At 37.3% G+C, this 22,966-nt stretch overlaps 1 protein-coding gene across 1 annotated transcript in view; it reads right to left on the reverse strand.

Moving 5' to 3' along the window:
* Window positions 1-22,966, reverse strand: part of RBMS3 (RNA binding motif single stranded interacting protein 3) — a gene marked incomplete at both ends in the record, with an annotated part of 526,486 nt that overhangs the window by 54,782 nt on the left and 448,738 nt on the right. Inside the window, one exon of the mRNA XM_083376163.1 lies at window positions 1,028-1,124. Within this exon, the coding sequence (XP_083232289.1) occupies window positions 1,028-1,124 (97 nt within the window). The remainder of the gene's footprint in view (window positions 1-1,027; window positions 1,125-22,966) is intronic.

The raw sequence follows: 22,966 nt of genomic DNA on the forward strand, positions 1-22,966 counted from the left end.
GATAACAAAATACAAAGACCTATAAATACAAATAGAAAGACTGTGGCAAAGGCAAGCAAGGATAGTACCAATAGTAATAGGCGCCATGGGTGCAATCCCAAAACCACTTGAACACCATTGGCATTGACAAATTCGCCATTAGTCAATTGCAAAAGTCAGCCTTACTAGGAACTGCTTCCATCCTGCAACGATATCTATAATACCATCAAACATCCATATCTGCCTATCTCAGGTCCTTGGTAAGGACTCAATAGGTAGACAAAAATGCCAAATCCATTCTGAACATCTGGCTGACTGTGGGATGAATAATAATAATAATAATAATAATAATAATAATAATAATAATAATAATAATAGTAATAATAATAATAATAACAACAACAACAACAACAACAACAACAATAATAATAATAATAATAATAATAATAATAATAATAAGTAGGGGACTGGACAAGAAGACCCCAAGGTCTCTTCCAGTTGTATTCTATTCTATTGTCAAGGTCACTTCCATCTCTTTTCTGATCCGTTTTTAACTGGGAGTTCCTTGTTGCTTTCTAAGGTTGATTATTTGCTTATAGACATTTTATTACCTGACTATCTAATAGCAATATTGCCAGTGTTACTTTTCTTTCTGACCATCACTTCTTGTTTAAAAGATACACTTAGATTATGTAAACTGAAAACTTAATTTATGGAAGTATCAGTGTAAGTTTCTGAGATAATATATGTGGTAATTTTTAACAACAGGTTAAAGGAATTCTTACTCTAATATGATAATTAGAACAATGATGTCTGAAAATTAAACATATAAATCCTTGGGTTTGTACTAACAATTGTTTTCTTCTTACTTTACGTAAACTGCCACAACCAGAATACATCAAGAATTGTAAATAACTCTCATTTTTAACTGCTACTAAATAGAAAACTTAATGTGCAGGTCTGGACTACATGTCGTATATATTTATCATCCATTGATATTCAGGTCACAGATACTGACTTAGGGGAATATGAGGCGATTCAAACATACCTGATATGTGGAGACAGGGGAAGCAGCAATGAATGGCGTGATAGATGTCTGTGGAATCATGCGGTTTGTAGCAATACTGTACGGTGAGGAATAAAATCTGCAAACGAAACAAAAAAAGGAAGAAAAAGAAAAAAGAGGTAATGGACTGACATGGACTGCTTCATAAACTACTACTAACTGAAAATAAATGTATCTGTATTCTCTAATTATTTTTAACCTTGTGGAATATTGATTAGAAGAGAATGGTGGGATATAAATCAGATAAATTAACAAAATAAAGTAGTAAATGGGAATCACCCATTTATGCTCCTGCCTTTTCATTAGCAATATGCATTTTTTAAAAAAATAAAATAACACTGGGCTAATTTTTGAACTATGATCAAGACACTGGGAGAGTTTAATTAAAAACTTGTTTTACTCAGATTTCTAACTAACTATGAAGTCAAAGACTAACCAAAATAAAGATGAAATAAGATCCTCATCTTCTTTATTTCACATTAGCCTTGGTAATAAGGCTAATATTTTTCATAAAATTTATGTTTATTGTATTTGGTACACAATCCTTCATATTGCAATGGTACACAGTCCCTTTTTAGAAGGGAAAAGGTCTGTTTGAAATAGGAACATAAGAATATATACTGTCTCTTCATAGATTTATAATCCATATTCAGTGGATATGAGGAACCAGGGATATCTGCTATAGGATGATGAAGAGGTGGTTATGAAAAAGAAAAACAATATGGCAACCACAGCTGTGCAATCAAGACAATATTTTATCCTGGTCTTATTATATCAGCCTTGCATCACAGTTAAAAAAAACCCAAGGGCTAACCCCTACTCTTTTAAGGGATTTTGTAGGCTTTATTTCTGGAAGCAGTAATTAAAATGTGTGTATTAAGGAACAACATCCATATTTTAAAAAATAAATACTGGTTTTTTATGAACAGTTCATAAAAAAGTGTACACACTAAAAGGTATTATCAAAGTTAATGTTAAAATCATTGAACATAATCAATTGTATTAACTATTGTGCTGTCTTTTTTGGTTTTCTTTTGTTAAATTTTGAGATGGTTGAAGAAATGAGTCAATGTGAACACTATACTGCTGATGGTAAAATGAGAAAATATGAATGAAAATGGGCAGATTTTGTCTTCCTTGATTTTTTTAAAGGCTTCATCAATATCTGGGAATGAGAGGTTTACTTTTTCTCCATAAAGCTTTAGTAGCAATTAAGGCCAGATGAAGCCTTAATTACTAAGTCTGCAGTTACATATTTACCTCAAAACAGGACAGATGAGAGAGATATATGCAGAAATGAGAATGGTGTAACGTTGGAACTAGGTAACAGGTGATAATTTGTTGACAAATTAACTTGATGCTAATTAATTGCTTTGGAAACTTAAAAGGAACAAAAAAATTCTGTGCCACAAAATGAATAGCATTATGATTTATTGACATACTGAACAATTACATGGATAATTACAATTATGTAATTAATAAAAATTCTGACTTTATCACCATTCCACTCTTTAGATTAATTTAATTACTGATAATTTAACTATATTTTTAAAGTGTCCCATGCAATTCTGACAAACTCTATTCATGATTAATGTAATTGATTAAATTTCCTAATAACTAAAAATCATTAGTTTTTGAATGCATTAGAATAAATAATAATATTAACCAGTTTAAAGGTAATTAAAGCCCTGGATTCAAACTAAGCCAAACTCAAATTCAGTCTCCAAAATACAGGGGAAGCATTCTTAAAAAATTATTGCAGTAGTGAATATTTTTCACTGTAATAAAAAAATTGCCTTTTATTCAAAAACTTGGGTCTTAAAATGCTTCTGTTTTGCAATAATGCTGGTGAAAGATCAATTTTTAAGATGAAAGTGATGAGAAATAAACTAAAAATGAACTAATTATGCACATAATAACAGAATTAAAAATAGACATTATTGGTTTAGTACTTTAGTACTTAGTGGTTTAGACATTATATATGAATGTAGTCTTTAAGTAAAAGTGTAACATTTCAGAATAGCTTGGTAATATTATTACTAATTAATAAAGAGCTAATTTCAAGACTGGTAAAAACATTGGTAAAATTTCTAAAGCAGATATCATTATAAATTGAATCAGAGAAGAAGCTTGAACAGCCTAAAATTAATCTTACTTTCAATACTATCAACCTTGATATTCTTTTGGACTGGCTAAGAGATTTTGGACTGGTTAGTGTAGTACTGGACTGGTTCAGTTCCTTTCTCTGTGGTCATTCCAATTGGTGTTAATATGGGGTGAGAGGTCCAGCCCACAGTCACTTCTTTGTTGGGTGCCATAGGGCTCAGTAGTCTCCCCACTCTTTTTTAACATCTAGAGGAAATAATTGGGTGAGATCATCTGACACCATGGGATGAGATATCCTCAATATGCTGATGATACACTAGCTTTATATATCCACCCCTGATGACTCAAGTGATGCTGGGCTGCCCTTTTGTGATGCTTGAAGGCTGTGAGGGCCTGGATAAGGGACAATAGGCTTCAACTCAACCCTGGTAAGACAGAATGCAGAGCTTGGGCTCCAGAGGCTTATCATCTCTAATTCTGCAAGGGGTGGTACTACCACATGTGCAACCTGGGGTTTTTCCTAGACTCACAACTCCTGCTCAAAGAGCAGGTTGCAGTTGTGGCTAGGAGAGCCTTCGCACAACTTTGTATATTTCACCAATTGCCTTTTTATGAATCGAGAGACCTTGCACTCAGTTACTCACTTGCCAATCATTTCGCACTTGAATTATTGCAATGTGCTGTACATGGAGCTACTCTTGAAGAGCTTTCAGAAGCTAAATTGGTCCATAATCCAGTATTCAGAAAGTTTAGGATGGCACATGTAGTACCAGTATTACACAAGCTGAACTGACCATCGATTTGCTTCTGGGTGTAATTCAAGATGTTGGTTATTACCTTTAAAGCCTCTTATTATTGTGGAACTGATTGGCCCACCTCACTTGTGCAGACAGAAGGGGCCTATTGTGGACAACATCAGTCAAGGAATTTCAGTTGGTGTAATCTAGCAGAAGAGTCTTTTCTGTCATAGCTCCTACTCTCTGGAACATCTTGCCAAAAGAGGTAAGATCTGCCCCCTCTTTAGGCCTTTAGGATAGTCCTTAAAACTTGGCTAGACTGGCTGGCATGGGGTCCAGGAAGAAACTGCTGGTTGGAGGTAGCTGATACACTAATAGAGAGGCACTTCACTTCTTTCCTTAACTTTCCTGTTTTTTAGTTTATTTTAATTTTTGTAATTTTAATTCACTTTTATATTTATAATTGCTTTATATGTTATTTATGACATAAGCATCTCAGAGATTCCTGTACAGTGAGATGGCTGGCAAATAAATTTCATAAATAAATGAATGAATGAATGAACCTTTATTGTCAAAGTACAACCATGTATACATTGAGATTGGCTGAGCCAATCTCAATTAATTAATTAATTAAATTAATTAATTAAAATACATATCTATTATAAATATAAAAATAATTGTAAAATCAGGACAGCTGTATTAATTAACAAAATTAATATTTCTCTGTGAAATTCTGTAGTGGAAAATCAAATAATTTTTATGAACTAAAGACAAGCAACCTGGAATATATCAAGCCATAAAAAATAATATAATTAGCCACAAAGATGAAGTAAAGATGGATTTCTATTTTTCTCATATTCTGAAACTGCTATAAAAGTGTTTTAATAAAATTCAACAAGAAATTAATTACTATATAAATTAATTGCTATATACAATTTCTTTATTATATTCTCTCACTCACTCTCTCACATACATACACACACAGAGAGACAGAGACACAGAGACAAACTAAGGCCTTTCCTTGTTATCATGCCTATTATTATAAGGTTTTTAGAGTGAAATTAAAAAGCTTCATAACTTGTCCTTGTTTGAACCTTTAATGGGACTTAAAACCAGCTTTATTGTTTTTTCTATATATTAATTATATTTAATGTTAATAAATAAATAAATAAATGAATAGATAGATAGATAGATAGATAGATAGATAGATAGATAGATAGATAGATGATAGATAGATAAATAAATAAATAAAATAAGTGATTAATTGTTGTTCCTGTGTCCTCTCTTCCATCTGGCTCTTTTAGTGACTAGTTCAAAAATCTTTTCAAAATACTTCTTACTTCCTAGGATGTTGCAATACTTCCCTGTAAGATTTTTGCAGCACTCATTAAGCAAACATGGTGTTCATATATTTTTTTTTATGTTGTAAGGTGCACAGAGTTGTTGGATACAAGATAGGTTGTAAATAAATTTCATAATAAAATAAATAAACAACATCATCACTGCATTGATGATGTCACCTAATTTGGGTAATGAAATGTCAGCAAGAAAACCAAGCTCAGGGGGCATTTCAAACCTGAGCTACAAATATACTTCTTTATTTAAAAAAAATGTGGATAATTTATGTGGCAATGCCAGGGGATATCAGAACGAAGAGAGAGAATTGGAGAAGATCGTGAAGTGTCAAGATCTGAAAATCAAAGCTGAAAGATTAGGGCATGAATCCACCATGATGATCCTGCTGGGTGCCATACCAAATTTTTTTTGCATAATGCTTAGAAAATGTATTCATTGACAAAATTTCCATCTCTCAGTTTCAAAAGGCCACACTGCTTGGATTCACACATAAACTACATCAACACATTCTTGGGAAAAATCTGATGTGTATGAAGGCCAACACTAGTTGGCACCTATGATTTCAGATTGTGGTTTATATAATTATATTCTGATTATTAAGATTGTAAAGATTCACTATTTTTAAATATATCAACCAAAACTAGGTGCATGCACTAAAAAGTAGCTTTTCAATTATAGTAATATGTCTCTCTGTGTGTGTGGTGTGTTTAAACATGTGCAACAACCCTTTTTGCTTGTATTTGCCTTACTTTTAATTAACCAAATAACAACTGTGCCTTTTTGATTTTCTTTAATGGTTTCAATTATATTGATGTTGATATTTTACTTTCTAGGTCAGTTCGTTTTACCCTGGAAGAACCCCTGAAATAATTTACAGGTCTCAGAGATCCCCTGCATAAAAATAACAAAAAATATGAAAGCTTCACAAGACATAGCACTTCAGATGCAATCCACATTTTATAAATTTTATAACAACAACAAAGGGGCAGGCCAGCAGCCAAGTCACAGCGTGTAAAAATTCCCGCCACTGCAAACACTAGCATGGTGTGGCACACAAAGTTTAAAAAAAGCTTATTATATAATCTTTCTTGGAATTTTTAGTGACTTCTTATGAAACTGAAGACCTCCATGGGCTCCTCTTGAGAAACACAGCTCTAGGCTGCTAAAAACATGCTTCTTAAGTTAAGCAAATAGAAATCTACTCGACCACTTTTGCTGATCTATTTTAGTCCCCCCCAATATTATGACATCTCATGCACTTATGTTCACTTTGAATAGTGCAATTTATTTATTTATTTATTTATTTATTTATTTATTTATTTATTTATTTATTTATTTAATTTCTATACCGCCCTTCTCCCGAAGGACTCAGGGCGGCGTACAGGGCAATAAAAATACAATAAAAATACAATATACAAAAGTTAAAAATAAGATTAAATAGAGCTAGCCCATTACAATAAATAATTAAAAATACTAAATAAAATACCCCAAACCCATTAGACCTGGCCGGCTTGTTCAAGTAACTAAGTTTTCAGATCACGGCGGAAAGAGCGAAGGTGAGGAGCCATCTGGAGCTCAACCGGTAATTGATTCCAAAGTGCTGGCGCGCCCACAGAGAATGCTCTCCCCCTGGGGGCTGCCAGCCGGCACTCTCTGACCGGCGGCACCCTGAGGAGGCCCTCTCTGTGGGAGCGCACAGAGCAAAAACCTTGTCCAATTGGGTCTCTATCTCATACACACACTATGTTTTCCTCCTTTGAGCCTCCTACTTTTCTCCGTGCCTTTTCTTTTTTAAAAAAGAGAAGTCTGACACTGCACCGTTTTATTATTTTTGCAAATTTCAGAGGTGGAAAGATTTCATTTCCAGCTTTCTTGTATCCTAGGATTTTTGCTGATTTGTAGATCCATGCTCCTAAGCATGCCTACTTTAGTTATTGCAACTGAATCATAATTACTTCTCCTCCATTTTCACTTTTATCTTTTGCTCTATTATTTAAACCTGGCAACTTTTATCTTTTGCTCTATTATTTAAACCTGGCAACTTTAAGAAGTGTGGACATACTGTGTGAGAATTTTGGGAGTTTAAGTCATATATATTAATACCATATTTGAAAAAAATTGAAAAACATTGGTCAACTCAATTCTACAACTGCATCCCCTAACTAATTTCCACCCTAATTATCATTTCCTCTAATAATCACTTCAACATAAAAAGAAATCACATCCACACATTTTTCCAATCTATTATAAACACTTATCAATGATGCACAATTATGATAATATGTATATAAACTATATATTAAAATTGCCATATTTCAATTCAATTACAATTGAATCCAATGTCTTTGGGCCAGCAGGAACATTAAGAAAAATTCCACTGATGGTGGTTTGATGAAAAAAAGTGTTAATAATTAATTTTGCCCATTCTCTTTTCATCAAAATCTTCCATTATAAGCTGAAGGGATCCTGCAAACTGCAAAGTTTTCCAAGAATCACAGGAGATTTAATAGAATGGAAGAAATCCATGAGCATCACTTCCTTCTGCCAACATAAACACTCTGCTGGTTCTAAAATCTCTCAGATTTCTATTAGACTTACTAAAAAGTATAAACATGTATTTTAAGACACTCAGCTTATGTCAGCATTGCAAGATAGTCCAGATAAGCAGATCCAAAAGTACTAGTTCTGATTTAATTGTAAGGTAAAGGTAAAGGTTCCCCTGCACATGCGCGCTAGTCGTTTCCAACTCTAGGGGCCGGTGCTCATCTCCGTTTCAAAGCCCAAGAGCTTTGTAAAATTACATTAATAGCACCTTCCGAGTCTTAAAGTACCTATTTCCCCCTCACTGTACAATTCAAGTTACTAAGTAGGTCCCAGAACAGAACAGAATAACAGAGTTGGAACAGATATTGGAGGTCTTCTAGCCCAGGCCTTTTCAACCTTTTCACAGATTGTACCACTTTTAGGACGTGACAATATTCAAGTACCACCAGTGCTTAGCAAGGTGTCAAAAACTTGCTGACTAAAAAAAGGGGAGGGGGATTTTGGGTTTTACTGCTTAGATTCATTTGTTGTTATAGAAATGGCTAATTTATAATATTGTGGAAAAGTAAAAAGTCGAGGTTCAATGCTAATGCTTCCTTCTACTGCAAAAGAGGAAGTCTGCTCTTTTTCCCTTCTCTCCCTCACTTCCCCCTTTCCCCCCCCCGCTGTGTCCTACTATTTGCTTTTGTATTTTTGTATTTTATTCTATAATCTAATAAAATATTACAAACTGTAGAAAAAAAGGAAAAAAGTACCAATTTTAGCTTCTTTGGTGATTCCTTGGCTGAATCAATTTCCCTTTGCACTGACAAATGTATTATGAATTTATCCATATTTATTAATATGCACCACTACCAGCTGGTGGTAGGCCCTTCTTCCTCACTCCCTTTCCTCTTCTTCCTCCCTGCCTTCTGACCTCTCCCTCCACAGTGTAGTAAGAATGCACCCCGTCCAGTCCCTTCACTGTAACCCTAAAGATACAGGAATCAAGTACAAAGCAAGAAAGGCTCACAAAGCCTCCCAGAATAAAGAAACACTGACTACGTTTTCCCCCTTTAAGCTGCCTCAGGCATGTCTTAGTAGCAACTGGAACCTAAAAGGCTCCAGCAATTGCGGAAAGCGATAACCTTAAATTAAGCCTGTTTGTTGTTGTTAGTTGCGAAGTCATGTCCGACTCATCGCGACGCTATGGACAACGTTCCTCCAGGCCTTCCTGTCCTCTACCATCTTCTGGAGTCCATTTAAGCTCATGCCTATAGCTTCAGTGACTCCATCCAGCCACCTCATTCTCTGTTGTCCCTTTCTTCTATTGCCCTCAATCTTTCTCAGCATTAGACTCTTCTCCAGTGAGTCCTTCCTTCTCATTAGGTGGCCAAAGTATTTGGGTTTTAGCTTCAGGATCTGGCCTTCTAAAGAGCAGTCAGGGTTATCTCCTCTAGGACTGACTGGTTTGATCGCCTTGCAGTCCAAGGGACTCGCAGGAGTCTTCTCCAGCACCATAGTTCAAAGGCTTCAATTCTTTGGCGCTCAGCCTTTCTTATGGTCCAACTTTCACTGCCATACATTGCAACTGGGAAGACCATAGTCTTGACTATACACACTTTTGTTGACAGGGTGATGTCTCTGCTTTTTAGTGTGCTGTCTAGATTTGCCATGGCTTTCCTCCCGAGGAGCAAGTGTCTTTTAATTTCTTGGCTACAGTCCCCATCTGCAGTGATCTTGGAGCCCAGGAAAATAAAATCTGTCACTACCTCCATTTCTTCCCCATCTATTTACCAGGAATTGAGAGGGCCGGATGCCATGATCTTGGTTTTCTTAATGTTTAGTTTCAACCCAAGTTTTGCACTCTCCTTCTTCACTCGCAACAAAAGGCTCTTTAGTTCCTCTTCACTTTCTGCCATTAGAGTGGTATCATCTGCATATCTTAGGTTGTTGATATTTCTCCTGGCAATCTTAATCGCAACTTTTGATTCATCTAGCCCTGCCTTTCTCATGATGTGCTCTGCATATAAGTTAAATAGGCAGGGTATACAACCTTGCTGGACTCCTTTCCTAATTTTGAACCAATCAGTGGTTCTGTGTCCAGTTCTCACTGTTGCTTCTTGATATTTCTTCCGGCAATCTTAATTCCAACTTTTGATTCATCTAGCCCTGCCTTTCTCATGATGTGCTCTGCATATAAGTTAAATAGGCAAGGCGACAGTATACAGCCTTGCCGGACTCCTTTCCCAGTTTTGAACCAATCAGTGGTTCCGTGTCCAGTTCTCACTGTTGCTTCTTGGTCCGCATATAGGTTTCTCAAGAGACAAATAAGATGGTCTGGTACGCCCATCTCTTTAAGGACTTGCCACAGTTTGTTATGATCCACACAATCAAAGGCTTTAGCATAGTCAATGAAGCAGAAGTAGATGTTTTTCTGGAACTCTCTAGCTTTCTCCATGATCCAGTGTATGTTAGCAATTTGATCTCTAGTTCCTCTGCCTCTTCGAAATTCTGCCTGTACTTCTGTAAGCCTGTTTACCTACAAAGAAAACTTGTTAAAAGCCATAGACAGACTCAAGATAAGGGGGTAAAACTAATTACATTTTTTTAAAGGGATTAAACCTACAGAAGGCAACACATCAGACTCATTGCTAGCCTTTGTGAAACAGACTAAAATATTCCAATAACCAAAGCACACAAACCTAGCCTCCAAATTACAAAACACTGTATAAACTGTATAAAAATCCTTATGATAATTAATTCAAGCTGCTAGTTGACCGGGAAGCCACTGGCTTCTGAAATAAACAAACCTTCTTTCTGACATGCTCGTCTCCCGGCTTTTCATTTCATCAGTGCTGATTGCATTGTCCTGGTTGGAGAAAACAAACCAGGGGAACTTTTCTTCCAGCAACAGCTTCTTCTTCCCTGTCTCTTTTTCCTCCCTGCCTGCTTAGCTCTCCTTCCACAGCTTCTTCTCTGCCCCCTTTTCTTTCTCTGTTGTTTTTTCCCATTCCCGCCAAAACCACCTCCTTTTATATCCTCTCCTCTCCTCCTCCCCTTTTTCTTCAGTTCACCTTGACTCCCTCTTCTTTGTGGCAGCCCCTGAGATATTGGAACACTGCTATCATATCACCCCTCATCCTTCTTTTCATTAAACTAGGTATACCCAGTTCCAGCAACCGTTCCTTATATGTTTTAGCCTCCAGTCCCCTAATCATCTTTGTTGCTCTTCTTTGTTGCCGGTGCTCTTGGGGCTTCTGTTGAGCCCTGACAGACATGCAGCTGTCTCTCCCTCAGGCTTGGGTCACTTCAGTACTTTCCCCTCCCCTACTACACTTGTCTAGGAGGGTCGTGTACCACCTGCCATGTGCCAAAGTACAACTGGTGGTACACATACCATTGGTTGATAAGCCCTGCTCTAGTCAACCCTCTGCTCCATGAAGTACTATACCATTTCAGACAAATGGTTCTTAAAAACTTCCAGTGTTGGAGCATTCATAACTTCTGGAGGCAGGTTGTTCCACTGATTAATTGTTCTAACTGTCAGGAAATTTCTCCTTAGTTGTAGGTTGCTTCTCTCTTTTATTAGTTTCCATCTGTTGCTTCTTGTCCTGCCTTCATGTGCTTTGGACAATAAGTTGACCACTTCTTTTTTGTGGCAACCCCTCAAATATTGGAACACTGCTAACATATCAACTCTTGTCCTTCTTTTCATTAAACTAGGCATACTTAATTCCAGCAAATATTCTTTATATATTTTAGCCTCCAGTCTTAATCTGGAAGTTTTTAAGAAGAGATTGCCATTGCCATTGCCATTTGTCTGAAATGGTATAGGGTTTCCTCCCTGAGCAGGGGGATGGACCAGATGACCTCCAAGGTCTCTTCCAACTCATTGTTTTTGTTGTTATATCTCTGTACTCTTTCTAGAGTCTCAACATCTTTTTTACATTGTGGTGATCAAAACTGGAAGCAATATTCCAAGTGTGGTCTTACCAAGGCATTAGAAAGTGGTATTAATGCTTCACTTGATCTTGATTTTATCCCTCTGTTAATGCAGCCTAGTGCATTGGCTTTTTAGGCAGCTGCAGCACACTGCTGGTTCATATTTAAATGATTGTCTACTAGGACACCAAGATTCCTCTCACAATTACTACCTACAGTGTATACTATACTATACTATACTATACTTGTGCATTAGTACCAACTATACTATCTCTGTGCATTTGGTTTTTCTTGTCTATCTTACTTTTTCACCATAGAATTTCTTTTTGTTACATAGGGCCCAATGTTCAAGTCAACATCCTTCTGTATCTTAAGCTTATTTTCTGGAGTATTGGCTATTCCTGCCAGCTTCCTGCCAGGTATTCCCATCTAAGATGTTTGCCACACCCTCAATACTTTTGCAGAGTTGGCTGTTTTTTTATTTCACATGTCCATTCTGCATCTCTTTCTCCTGTGTTCCAAAGTCAATTACTTATACCATTACAGCTAGATATGGCTTGACAAGCATTCTTGACTAAAAGTTGGCTGTAGACTCTCAGTCAGAAAGCATGCATAGATTATTTTTGTATACTAGAAAGAAGGCATTTAACATATTTGATTGTTATTTGTCAGAATGAAGTTAAAATTTCTTCTTATATCCATTGTAGCTTAACTATTCTTAAAACTTTTTTTGTCCTGTGCTTTTTTGTCCTGAAACTAATCAAATGTTGGTTATTGACATGAAATATCTCTGCTCTGAGAAGCAATAGTTGTCAACCTTTCCACCAAGGAAGGTCATATTCTGAATATTATATATTTGGAAGATAAAGGGAATATCATAGAGTAAATGTGCTTTATTTATTTTTATACCTTGCTGGGCATTAATTGAAAGAGAAAAACATTGTGTCTATAAACACTGTCAAAGTTTTATGAATACATTATGACTATTGTTTATCATATCTCTAAGTAAATTATTTTATTTAAAATTGCAAACCCTAAGCAACTTTTATTCATTGTCTTACTAAAATTTGCCATATTTCATTTACATATAAACCTTGCACAGAATTACAGATGTCTATAAGAGAACTATATTTCTACAGGATTACTGATGACAATTTACAGAAGGATGTATATTTAACATTTAATTTTACATTAAAAAAGAAGCCAAATTTCAGGAAAAAGTTTATCCTTTTAAAGATATTTACTATTGTTACTTCACAATGAGGTGATGTTTGTCCATAAAAACAAAATATTTTTTCTGACATGACATGCCAAGGCAAAATACAGGAAAAATATTATCCCCTGGGTAACTTAATACTTAAATATTACCAATTTATTACTGAAGCAGAATTTTCAAAACATCTCATTGGAACTAGCAAGTCTTACTAAATAATAAAGGTAGCAAGATTTTGTATATGTAGATCTCAAATATAGAATTGGATAGCTCTATTGAAAAAAGCAGACCTGAGAACCAATAAGATTATTAAGGAGAATCACCAAAGCATATGATCAATACAACTTCCTATTTTGGGAAGATCAGGGTACTTGGAGAAGAGATTTAGAGCTGATGATACTCTACATGAAGTCACTCAACTCTCTGTCCCTGTGAAAACCAGCAGAAATGTGTGGTTCAAGTCTCATAAGAAAGTTAATATAATCACATATAATATGAACTATAATACTGCCATTGAGATTGTCTTTATAAGTAGGTCCATATTATCAAAAAAGATTATATCAGTTTTTCAGCATACCCAAAGCTTTTATATGGTAGCACTAAAACATTTCTATCCAATATGGTAGACTGTAGAAAACTATGTAAACATAATGAAAAGTTCACCACACTTCCAAGCTTTGATTTGTCTCAACAATAAAGCAGTGTGAGATTTCCATCTGCGATGAGAGCTGGTGAGGGAAGGATACAGGATCAGAATGCCTTCTTTGATGTTTAGTAATGATAGCCACTGCTTTTTTTGTAAAAGAAAAAAGTGCCAGAACTCACACATGTCATACAACCTGCCTTGCCTAACCTATAAGGTTCCATCCAAAAAAGGTGCCAGAACTCTGTTCTGAGCGTTCTATGAGAAAAAAGCCCTGCTGATAGCACAAAAGATAACAAAATATTTTACCCTTTTGCTACAGGTATTTAATGTTGAGAGTGATCATTCTCTGGGATTAGACAGCTAATAGAAAAGATCTCCCCAAAGCCCAAACGACCTCTTCATGGTGGGGAGATGAATACTACAAGCCTATTATACTGTTCAATATGGTTCTGGCCTGGAGAAAGACCTGTGACCTACTCCAGTTTTCCCTGCCCCAAAATTTTATGGATTGACTCAAAGATGGTACTGAGCACTGAGTCCCCTGGCTAGGACGTACCAATAAAGCTACAGAGGAAGACTAAAGTGACTATCATAGTACCAGGAGCATTCATGACACAGATAGAATAAATCCTAATGGCCTCCCAGTCATTATTATTTATTATTTATTTATTAATTGAATTTCTATACCGCCCTTCTCCCGAAGGACTCAGGGCGGTGTACAGGGCAATAAAAGCATTACATACAAAAGTTAAAATAAAATTAAATTAATTTAATTAAGCCCTAACAATAAATAATTAAAAATACCCCAAAGCCTTAAACCAGGCCGGCCTGTTCAAATAAATAGGTTTTCACATCATGGCGGAAATAGCGAAGGTCGGGAGCCATCCGGAGCTCAACCGGTAATTGATTCCAAAGGGCTGGCATGCCCACAGAGAATGCTCTCCCCCTGGGGGCCACAAGCCGACACTCTCTGACCGACGGCACCCTGAGGAGGCCCTCTCTGTGAGAGCACACAGGACAAAGGGAAGATGACGCCGGCAGCAGGTGCTCCCGTAAGTAATCTGGACCCATGCCATTTAGGGCTTTATAGGTAATCACCAGCACCTTGAATCTCACCCGGAGGGCAACTGGAAGCCTATGCAGCTCACGGAGAAGAGGTGTTACATGGGAGTATCAGGAGACCCCCATCACAACTCGCGTGGCCGCATTCTGCACCAGCTGAAGCCTCCGAGTGGTCCTCAAGGGCAGCCCCATGTACAGAGCATTGCAGTAGTCTATACGAGAAGTCACGAGCGCATGAGTGACTGTACGCAGGGCATCCCGGTCCAGATAGGGTCACAACTGGTGCACCAGGAGAACCTGGGTAAAAGCCCCCCTGGTCACAGCTCCTACATGGTCTTCCAAACTGAGCTGTGAATCCAGGAGGACACCCAAGTTGCGAGCCCTATCTACGGGGGGTAACACCTCACCCCCCATAGTTAAAGATGGAATGGACTGAATTTCCTGAGATGCCGGGACGTACAACCACTCGGTCTTGTCGGGATTGAGCTGAAGCTTGTTCCTCCCCATCCAGACCCGAACCGCCTCTAGGCAACGGGACATCACATCGAGGGCATCACTGGGGTGGTTTGGGATAGAGATGAAAAGCTGGGTATCATCAGTGTACTGATGATACCCCACTCCAAAACCACGAATGATCTCACCCAGCGGCTTCATATAGATGTTGAACAGGAGAGGCAAGAGGACAGACCCCTGAGGGACTCCACAAATGAGAGGCCTCGAGGCCGACCTCTGCCCTCCTGTCAGCACTGACTGCAAACGTCCCAGGAAGTAGGAGGAGAACCACTGGAGAACAGTGCCCCCCACTCCCAACCCCCTGAGGCGCTGCAGTAAGATACCATGGTCGATGGTATCGAAAGCCACTGAGAGGTCTAATAGGACTAGGACAGAGGAACAACCCCTGTCCCGAGCCCGCCGGAGATCATTCACCAGCGCGACCAATGCCGTCTCCGTGCTGTACCCTGGCCTAAAGCCCGATTGGTACGGGGTTAACACAGCTCTCGGTGAAAAGACATTTCTCCACTGTTCAAATATCTTCAAATTAGGAACATAGAATGTCAGGGCTTAAACCTATGAAAGCTGAACATTGTTAAGAATGACATGAATAGGCTCAACATTGATATACTAGTCATTAGTGAAATTCATTGGACTGGCTGTGGCTTCTTCAACTGATGGTCATATCATATACTACTTTGGCACTGATACCATCAGAAGAAGAGTGGATTTCATACTGCATAAAAAAGTAGGATGAACCATATAAAATTTCTGAACTGTCATTGATAGAATAATGGCAATACATATCAATGGAAAATCTTGCAATTTGACAATTCTGCAAATTTACGCTCCCACTGTGGACTCACTAGTAGAGAACATCAAAGAATGGTACAGTGAAATTCAGGATACTCTGAAACAAACACAAAGTTAGTCATTGTCTATATTATTGGAGATTTGAATGCAAACGTGAGAGAAATGGAAGAAACAGGGATCACAGACAAGTTTGGCCTTGGTGAATGAATGAGGTAAGAGAACATCTGATTCAGCTATGCCATGAACAACAGCTAAGCATAATGAACACAACTATATACTTTGATTTCATGAAATGAATAACATCAAAACCAAACTGATTGCATATTATGGCAAAATAAATGGAAAAGTTCTATCTTCACTGTGAAAATATTCCCAGATTCAGATTGTGGCTCAGACCATGAATGGTTACCTGCCAAGGTAAAGTTCAGGTATTGCAAATGACTACCCATGATTTAGAAATCTGCAGTTGAAGTTAAGAACAGATTTGAACTATTCAACTTCACAGAATGACAATCAGATGAGCTGTGGGAGGAATAAAAACAATAGTCACTGAAGTAGTCCAAAAATATATCATATACAAGAAACCAACAAAATTGAAGTCAAAGATGAAAGTGAAAAATTTGGACTACATATTAACAACAAGAAAACAAAGATAGTGATAACTGCAAAAATTATAGAGATCAGAGGGCAGATGATGATGAGACCATTGAAACAATACAGGAATTCATCTTCCTGGGCTCTAATATTGGCCAAAGTGGTGACTGCAGCCCTATCAAATGCAATGATCATTAATGCAATGATCTTTCCAATTGCTACTTATTGCTGTGAAACATGGACTCTGAAAAAGGCAGATAGGAGAAGGATGGACACCTCTGAACTGCATGCTGGTGGTGACTATTACACATCCAACAAACTGCAAAAATAACAAAGGAGTCTTAGACCAAATATTACACAAAAATATTCCTTGAAGCCAAAATAACCAGAGACTGTCATACTTTGATCATGTCATGGGAGCTGACTCCTTTGAAAAGTTAATCATGCTGGGAACGATCAGGGGAAAAAGGAGAAGAGACAGTCCTAGTACTACTGGCTCGACACTGTAAAAGATGACACTGGGATGACCATGACAGATCTGAAGGAGGCAGTGTGAGGCAGAGGAGCATGGAGAGTGCTAATCCATAGAGTGGCTGAGGGTCAGATACCATTGAATGGCTGACAACAACAAGGAGAAACGATCTATTATCCTCTGCAGGGCAGATTCCCTATACTAAACTTATTTAAAATTTGTAGCACAGAAATAATTTATATGTAGAGGTTGATTCATAGCAGATTGGGGACAAGTTTGGGATTACACGATGTATTACATTGCATAACCTTTCAAAATAGTATGTAGGCCTTGAACTGGGAAAAGCAGAACATGTGGAAGGACACCCTACAAATAAAAGTCCTATAACATGCCTTTATACAGATGAGGCCACAAGGGTCTTGATAGTGGATTTTTTAAAAGTCATGATAAAGTATTTTATCCAGATGCAGGACAAGTTTAATGAAGAAGAAAAATAAATGATTTCCCCCCCTCCTCATGTCACTTGAACTGATTTCAAGATTTCAAAGACTGAATCTTCATAGTGGATGAAATAATGGCTTAGGATGAGATTTTGTTTTTCTTTTGTTTTTGAAAGAGAAGGCACAAAGCTGCTCGTGATGTAGCAGTAAGAAAAAGATAGATGATAGATTAGATTAGATAGGAGAGAGAGAGAGAGACACAGAGAGAGAGAGAGAGAGAGAGAGAGAGAGAGAGAGAGAGAGAGAGAGAGAGAGAGAGAGAGAGAGAGAGAGAGAGAGAGAGAGAGAGAGAGAGAGAAGGAAAGGGAGAGAGAGACAGGCAGGTAGATAATAAACATTTTATAAAGTGAAATGTTTTATTCCCAAGACATCAAATTTTCCGCCCGAGGAGTCATGAAACCTCCTCCGTTTAGATCAGATTTGGCATGTAGCCAGCTTTGGCAGATCTGAAAAGCTAAGCAATTAGTACTTTGATATGGACAAAGCACATCTGGGAATTCTAGGACTATAAACTAGATTAGACAGTTGACTTGCAACCAATTTTTTATCATGCCAAGGATACTACATGAATATGATATGTGTCTATATGTCACCAGGATCCAAGCTCTCCTCAAATGCAATTTTACTAACACAGAGGCCTCAAAAAATCTAAAGGCAATGTAGAAAATATCAAAGACGACTGCTTCCTAAATGCCTGACTAAGCATATTGCAACCATTATCATGAATTTCCTGGTATCTTCACCTATTTCAAAGTATACCAAAATCCTACCCTAGAAAATTCCTGAACTCCAAAGAGCTGAATCAAAATTAATTTCAGGCTTTCCCTACCCCTACCCCTTGATTCTATTTGTGTGGGTATGTGTGTGTTTTCCCTTCTGGTGAGGTTTCTATGGCAATGCAGATTAGGTACAGTAAACATTTATCAATAGAAGATGGGATTAATCAATGAAAGATTACTTCCCTCCCTTTACTGGCAATATGATCTTTTACAGCCAATTAATAGCAGAGGCCATAGAGAATGATAAATTAACAGCAACACTAATTGCCTCCCATCTGGCATCAGACTTACTATTCCATTTGTATTCAGGACTTTGGAAATTTATTGTTGAACAGCAGCTAACAGCAGAGCAGAAAAATCTGTGGTTGAGCTTAGTTATCATTGAAGTTATATGAAACAGACATTAAACATGTATTTTTTCTAATATATTTTCTTTAATTATTAATGTACATGACTATGGTCAAAAGAGGGGAAAAAGGATGAAGTAAACTGACTAAATCAAATGTATGCCACCATCACTCATACCTTTCTTCCTTGTAAACCATTCTTGCTTTTACCATGTTCATATATCTTGTGCATTTCTCCTGTTCTTTAAATATCTTGCCTCTCTCTTTCACAACTCCATCTAACACAGAACTTTCCAAATCAAAAGCAGACAATCAGACCCTAATGCTAACCCTAAAGACTTGACTCACCTTGCAAAATGATTTTCCAATTTTTAAAGCAGCAGTCTTTTCAGAAACAAATATTCACTTGGTTATCTATGTTTTAAACCATAATTTAAAATACTTGTTTATATTGATGTTAGATTATAGCTAAGACCTTAGATTAAATTTTGATTGAAGTGAACACAACTGGACAGAGCTTGCAGAGGTTTTGGAGCCCACCCTTATAAATCATAATTTATATGCCTATATTACAGTTTTGGATGTTGTAGGGTGAAGTGTTGTAAACCAAAGTATCTGCAGTGCTGCTATTTGTCTGTGCATTTATCTACTGTATATATCAGAAATTATTAAGCTTTAGGGCTTGAGGACCACATTCAGTGTAATGGTCACTATAATGCATTTAAAAACTGCATGTGGTGACTTTCCAGTTTGACGCCGTGGGGTAATGGAGACAGGAAGATGGGGTTCCATCTTCTGCGTTTGATTTCACCTTGCTGGGGAGCATAAAAAGGTTTGAAAGTTGCGCCGGAGAGGCAATGAAGAAGGGGGGAACCCTCATTGACCGTGGAGAGGTGGTGGCCCTTCCTTTTGATCCGAGGGTACCTCAAAACTGGTGGGGGAAAGACTGGCTATATTCGTATAGCCAGTCAGAAGCTGCTGACAACTGAAGGAATAAGCACTAATGAGCAACTTTTGAGCAACATGGATGAAACTGGGTGAGACTCTATCCTCTCTTTATAGCTTTAAGACTTTTTCCTGGAAAAAAACACCCAAAACAAAACTTCTCCCCGATGAGAGAGGGAAAGGAAATTTTACCCCATTCCCTCAGGAAAAAGAAAAGCGTGGGAAAACTGCTTGGGGAAAATGGAGAAAATTATAAGATTAATTTGGAATCAATATAAATATATAGCCTTGAAATTGGGCAACTAAAAGTTCTTTTGAGACTTTTTTTAGAAAAGAGACTTGAAAAGCTTGCAATATAAGTTTGAAGCTGGAAAAAGGCATTAATGACATCCAGTGGCAAACCATGGAACTACAATTTATTATGCTTAAAGGAAATTTGGCCTGAAGCCCTGATTCAGATAAGACCTTAGGTGTCCTTGGAAACTTCCACTTTTGAAGACTGCAGCTATAGAAGGGAGAAAAAAAGGTCTTGGGCTGCTTATCTGCATGGCAGAGATGATAAACTATTTTGAAATTGGCCTGCTTGGATTATGAATATAAATACTAACTGACTTTTAGAGCTGTGTTGTGGAACTATTCCCCTGTAGAAGAAACAGGCATTACTGAGCGAGATGATGGAACACTTTGGACTATAAACTTTTGATTGATGAATAACTTTTAATTGTTTCTCACTGGACAGAAGGGATATGTTTTTCAATGGACAGAAAAACCTGGACTTTGCTTATATTTGTTCAGGGGAGGCCTAAGGATGGACAGACAGGCTGGCTGGATAATTTGGAGTTCAAATGACAATTGACTGAAACTTTTTAAATAGATTGAACTATAAAGACCACATACAAAAACAAAATGTTCTGCACTTAGTCATAAATGGTAAAAAACCATCTCTAACATTTGTCTCCAAAACCCCCAGCTTCACATACCAACAAGAAAATGCTGATGAATCTCAGAAAGAAATTCTATGTTGAAATCAATACAAGAGACAAATGTCTTAGTTCATGATGAGACTAAAAATAATGCAAAGGAGGTAAAGAACAACTTTCTAATCTAAATTTACAAATTCAGAAAATGACTACAGAGAAGGAATCAGTAACCCAGAAAATAGAAGGAAAATTAGAGGAAGCAGATCCAAAGATGGAGGACCTAAAGGAAGGAATTAACAGACAGACTCAGACAAACAAAGAATTAGAAGATGCAGTGATAATACCGGAAATGGAAAAGATATCTTACTTGTCAAGATCTCAGAACACATTTGAGGGTAAAGAAGAAGAGATGATTGAACAGAAGATAAAGCTGACAGGAGAACTGTGGAAAATTCAAACAATATACACAAAAATAGGGGAAGAACTACTTGAGGACTCAAATGCGTTGTCTTGGAAAGTTATTTGACAAAGGAAGAAAGCCAGAGTAAGACTGAAGAAAATAGAGGTTTTAACCCATTAGATAGAACATTATATTATTAAATAGATATTTGAACATGGTTAAGAGAATAGATAATTGTTAGAAATAAAAGTATTACTATAACTAGAAAGATAGGATATGATCCAATAGTGTTCTGGAAAAAATCTTGACCTTTTTAACCCTAGAAAAAAAATCATTGGTAATTAAAAAAATCAATCCTGGAAAACAATTGATGCCTGTCTGAAAAGAAGGTAAAGTCTCTGTCCTCCAAATTTCGCTCCCGCCAAATATCTCTTAATTCCAAATCATCTTTCAAATCAAAAAAGGCTTTAGGCAGTTTAGAATGATTAGGGGTATTTTTAAAAGATCCCTTCTTATCCTTACATGAGTCCAAAACACCATTCCAGTCACCCATCATAATAACAGATTTATAATCCAATTGAGTTATTTTGTCATGTAAAAGCTTATAAAACTTTCTTTGCTGTTGATTAGGTGCATATAATCCAATAATAAGAACTTTCTTGCCTTGTAACAGTAGTTCAATAATAACATATCTTTCTTGTATATCAGTCTCAATTAATCTAACTGGTAAGTCTTTTCTTGAGTAGATAACCACTCCACTCTTTTTATCTGGAGCAGATGCAATAAAATGTAATCCCAGTTGGGAATTAATCAGATACCTTTGATCTTTCGCAAAAATATGAGTTTCTTGTAAGCAAACAATATCATTTTTATGTTGCTTCAGGTAATGAAATACTTTCTTTTTTGTGGTGAATTCAGGCCATTAACATTCCAAGTCAGAAACTTTGTCGTCATTCTTTGCGATCTGAAGCCTATAGAACAATGCCTGAAGATCCTCAGTTGGTCTCTTCGGTCTTGTTTTTCCCACCGCCTCAGTAGTAACAGGACCTTGTATTGTAGAACCAGTATCTATCTTCTGTTTCAATTGCTCCTTTTCTTTACATTTATGCACAGCCCGTGTCATTCTCTGTTCCTTTGGATCATCCTTTAACACCAAAAACTGTTCAGTAGACTCAGCCTGCTGTGCCTCTCCAGCAACCAATGGCATTGCACCTTCAGTTTGCTGTTTATCTTCCAACTTTTCTTCTTTTCTCTTAAGTCGTGGAGATGGTGGAGAACCTGCCTTCAGGACATGAATATAAAAATCTTTTGCCTTTGAAATCGTGTTAAGTCAATATCGTGTCCCTGCATAATTCACCACCATTCTGATAGGTATCTCCCATCTGAACTGAATCTGTCGATTTTTAAGCTCCTCAGACAGGAAACCAAAATCTTTTCTCTTTCTCAAAATTTTTGGAGGTATTTCTTTTAAAATTATAATATCCTGACCTGCAATTTGAAATCTCTGTTGATAAAAGGCCTGGATAATTGCATTTTGGAATGACCTCTTAGAAAAATAAATCACCACATCTCTAGGTAAATTTTTCTGCCTCACAATCCAAGAGTTAACCCTAAATATTTTATCCACCTCTCTTGATAATTCCTCAGAATCACATCCCAAAATAGGAGCTATATCTTTTGCTACCTCCTCCTTCAAGTCTTCACGTGGGTTGTCTTTCAATCCTCTTATTCTCAGGGCAAATTCCAGGTCTCTATATTGTGAGAGTCACCTCATCCTCCGTCCTATCAATTTTATTTTCAACTGTGGCAATTCTACTTTCTAATTTTGCACTGTTTTCCACAACCTCATCCACACGATCATCTAAACCAGGGGTGTCAAACTCAATTTCATTGAGGGCCTCATCAGCATTGCGGTTGCCCTCAGGGGGCCAGGTGGGTATGGCCTGGGTGGGTGTGGCCTACTGGGTGGGCGTGGCTAGAGTGCGTATGGCCTACTGGGTGGGCGTGGCCAGCTCTACATCGTTGGCATGAAGGGTGCCTATGGGGGCCTGGGCAGGAGTGGGACAGATCT

Source organism: Vipera ursinii, assembly GCF_947247035.1.
Source record: "Vipera ursinii genome assembly, chromosome: Z".
Classification (NCBI taxonomy): Eukaryota; Metazoa; Chordata; class Lepidosauria; order Squamata; family Viperidae; genus Vipera; species Vipera ursinii.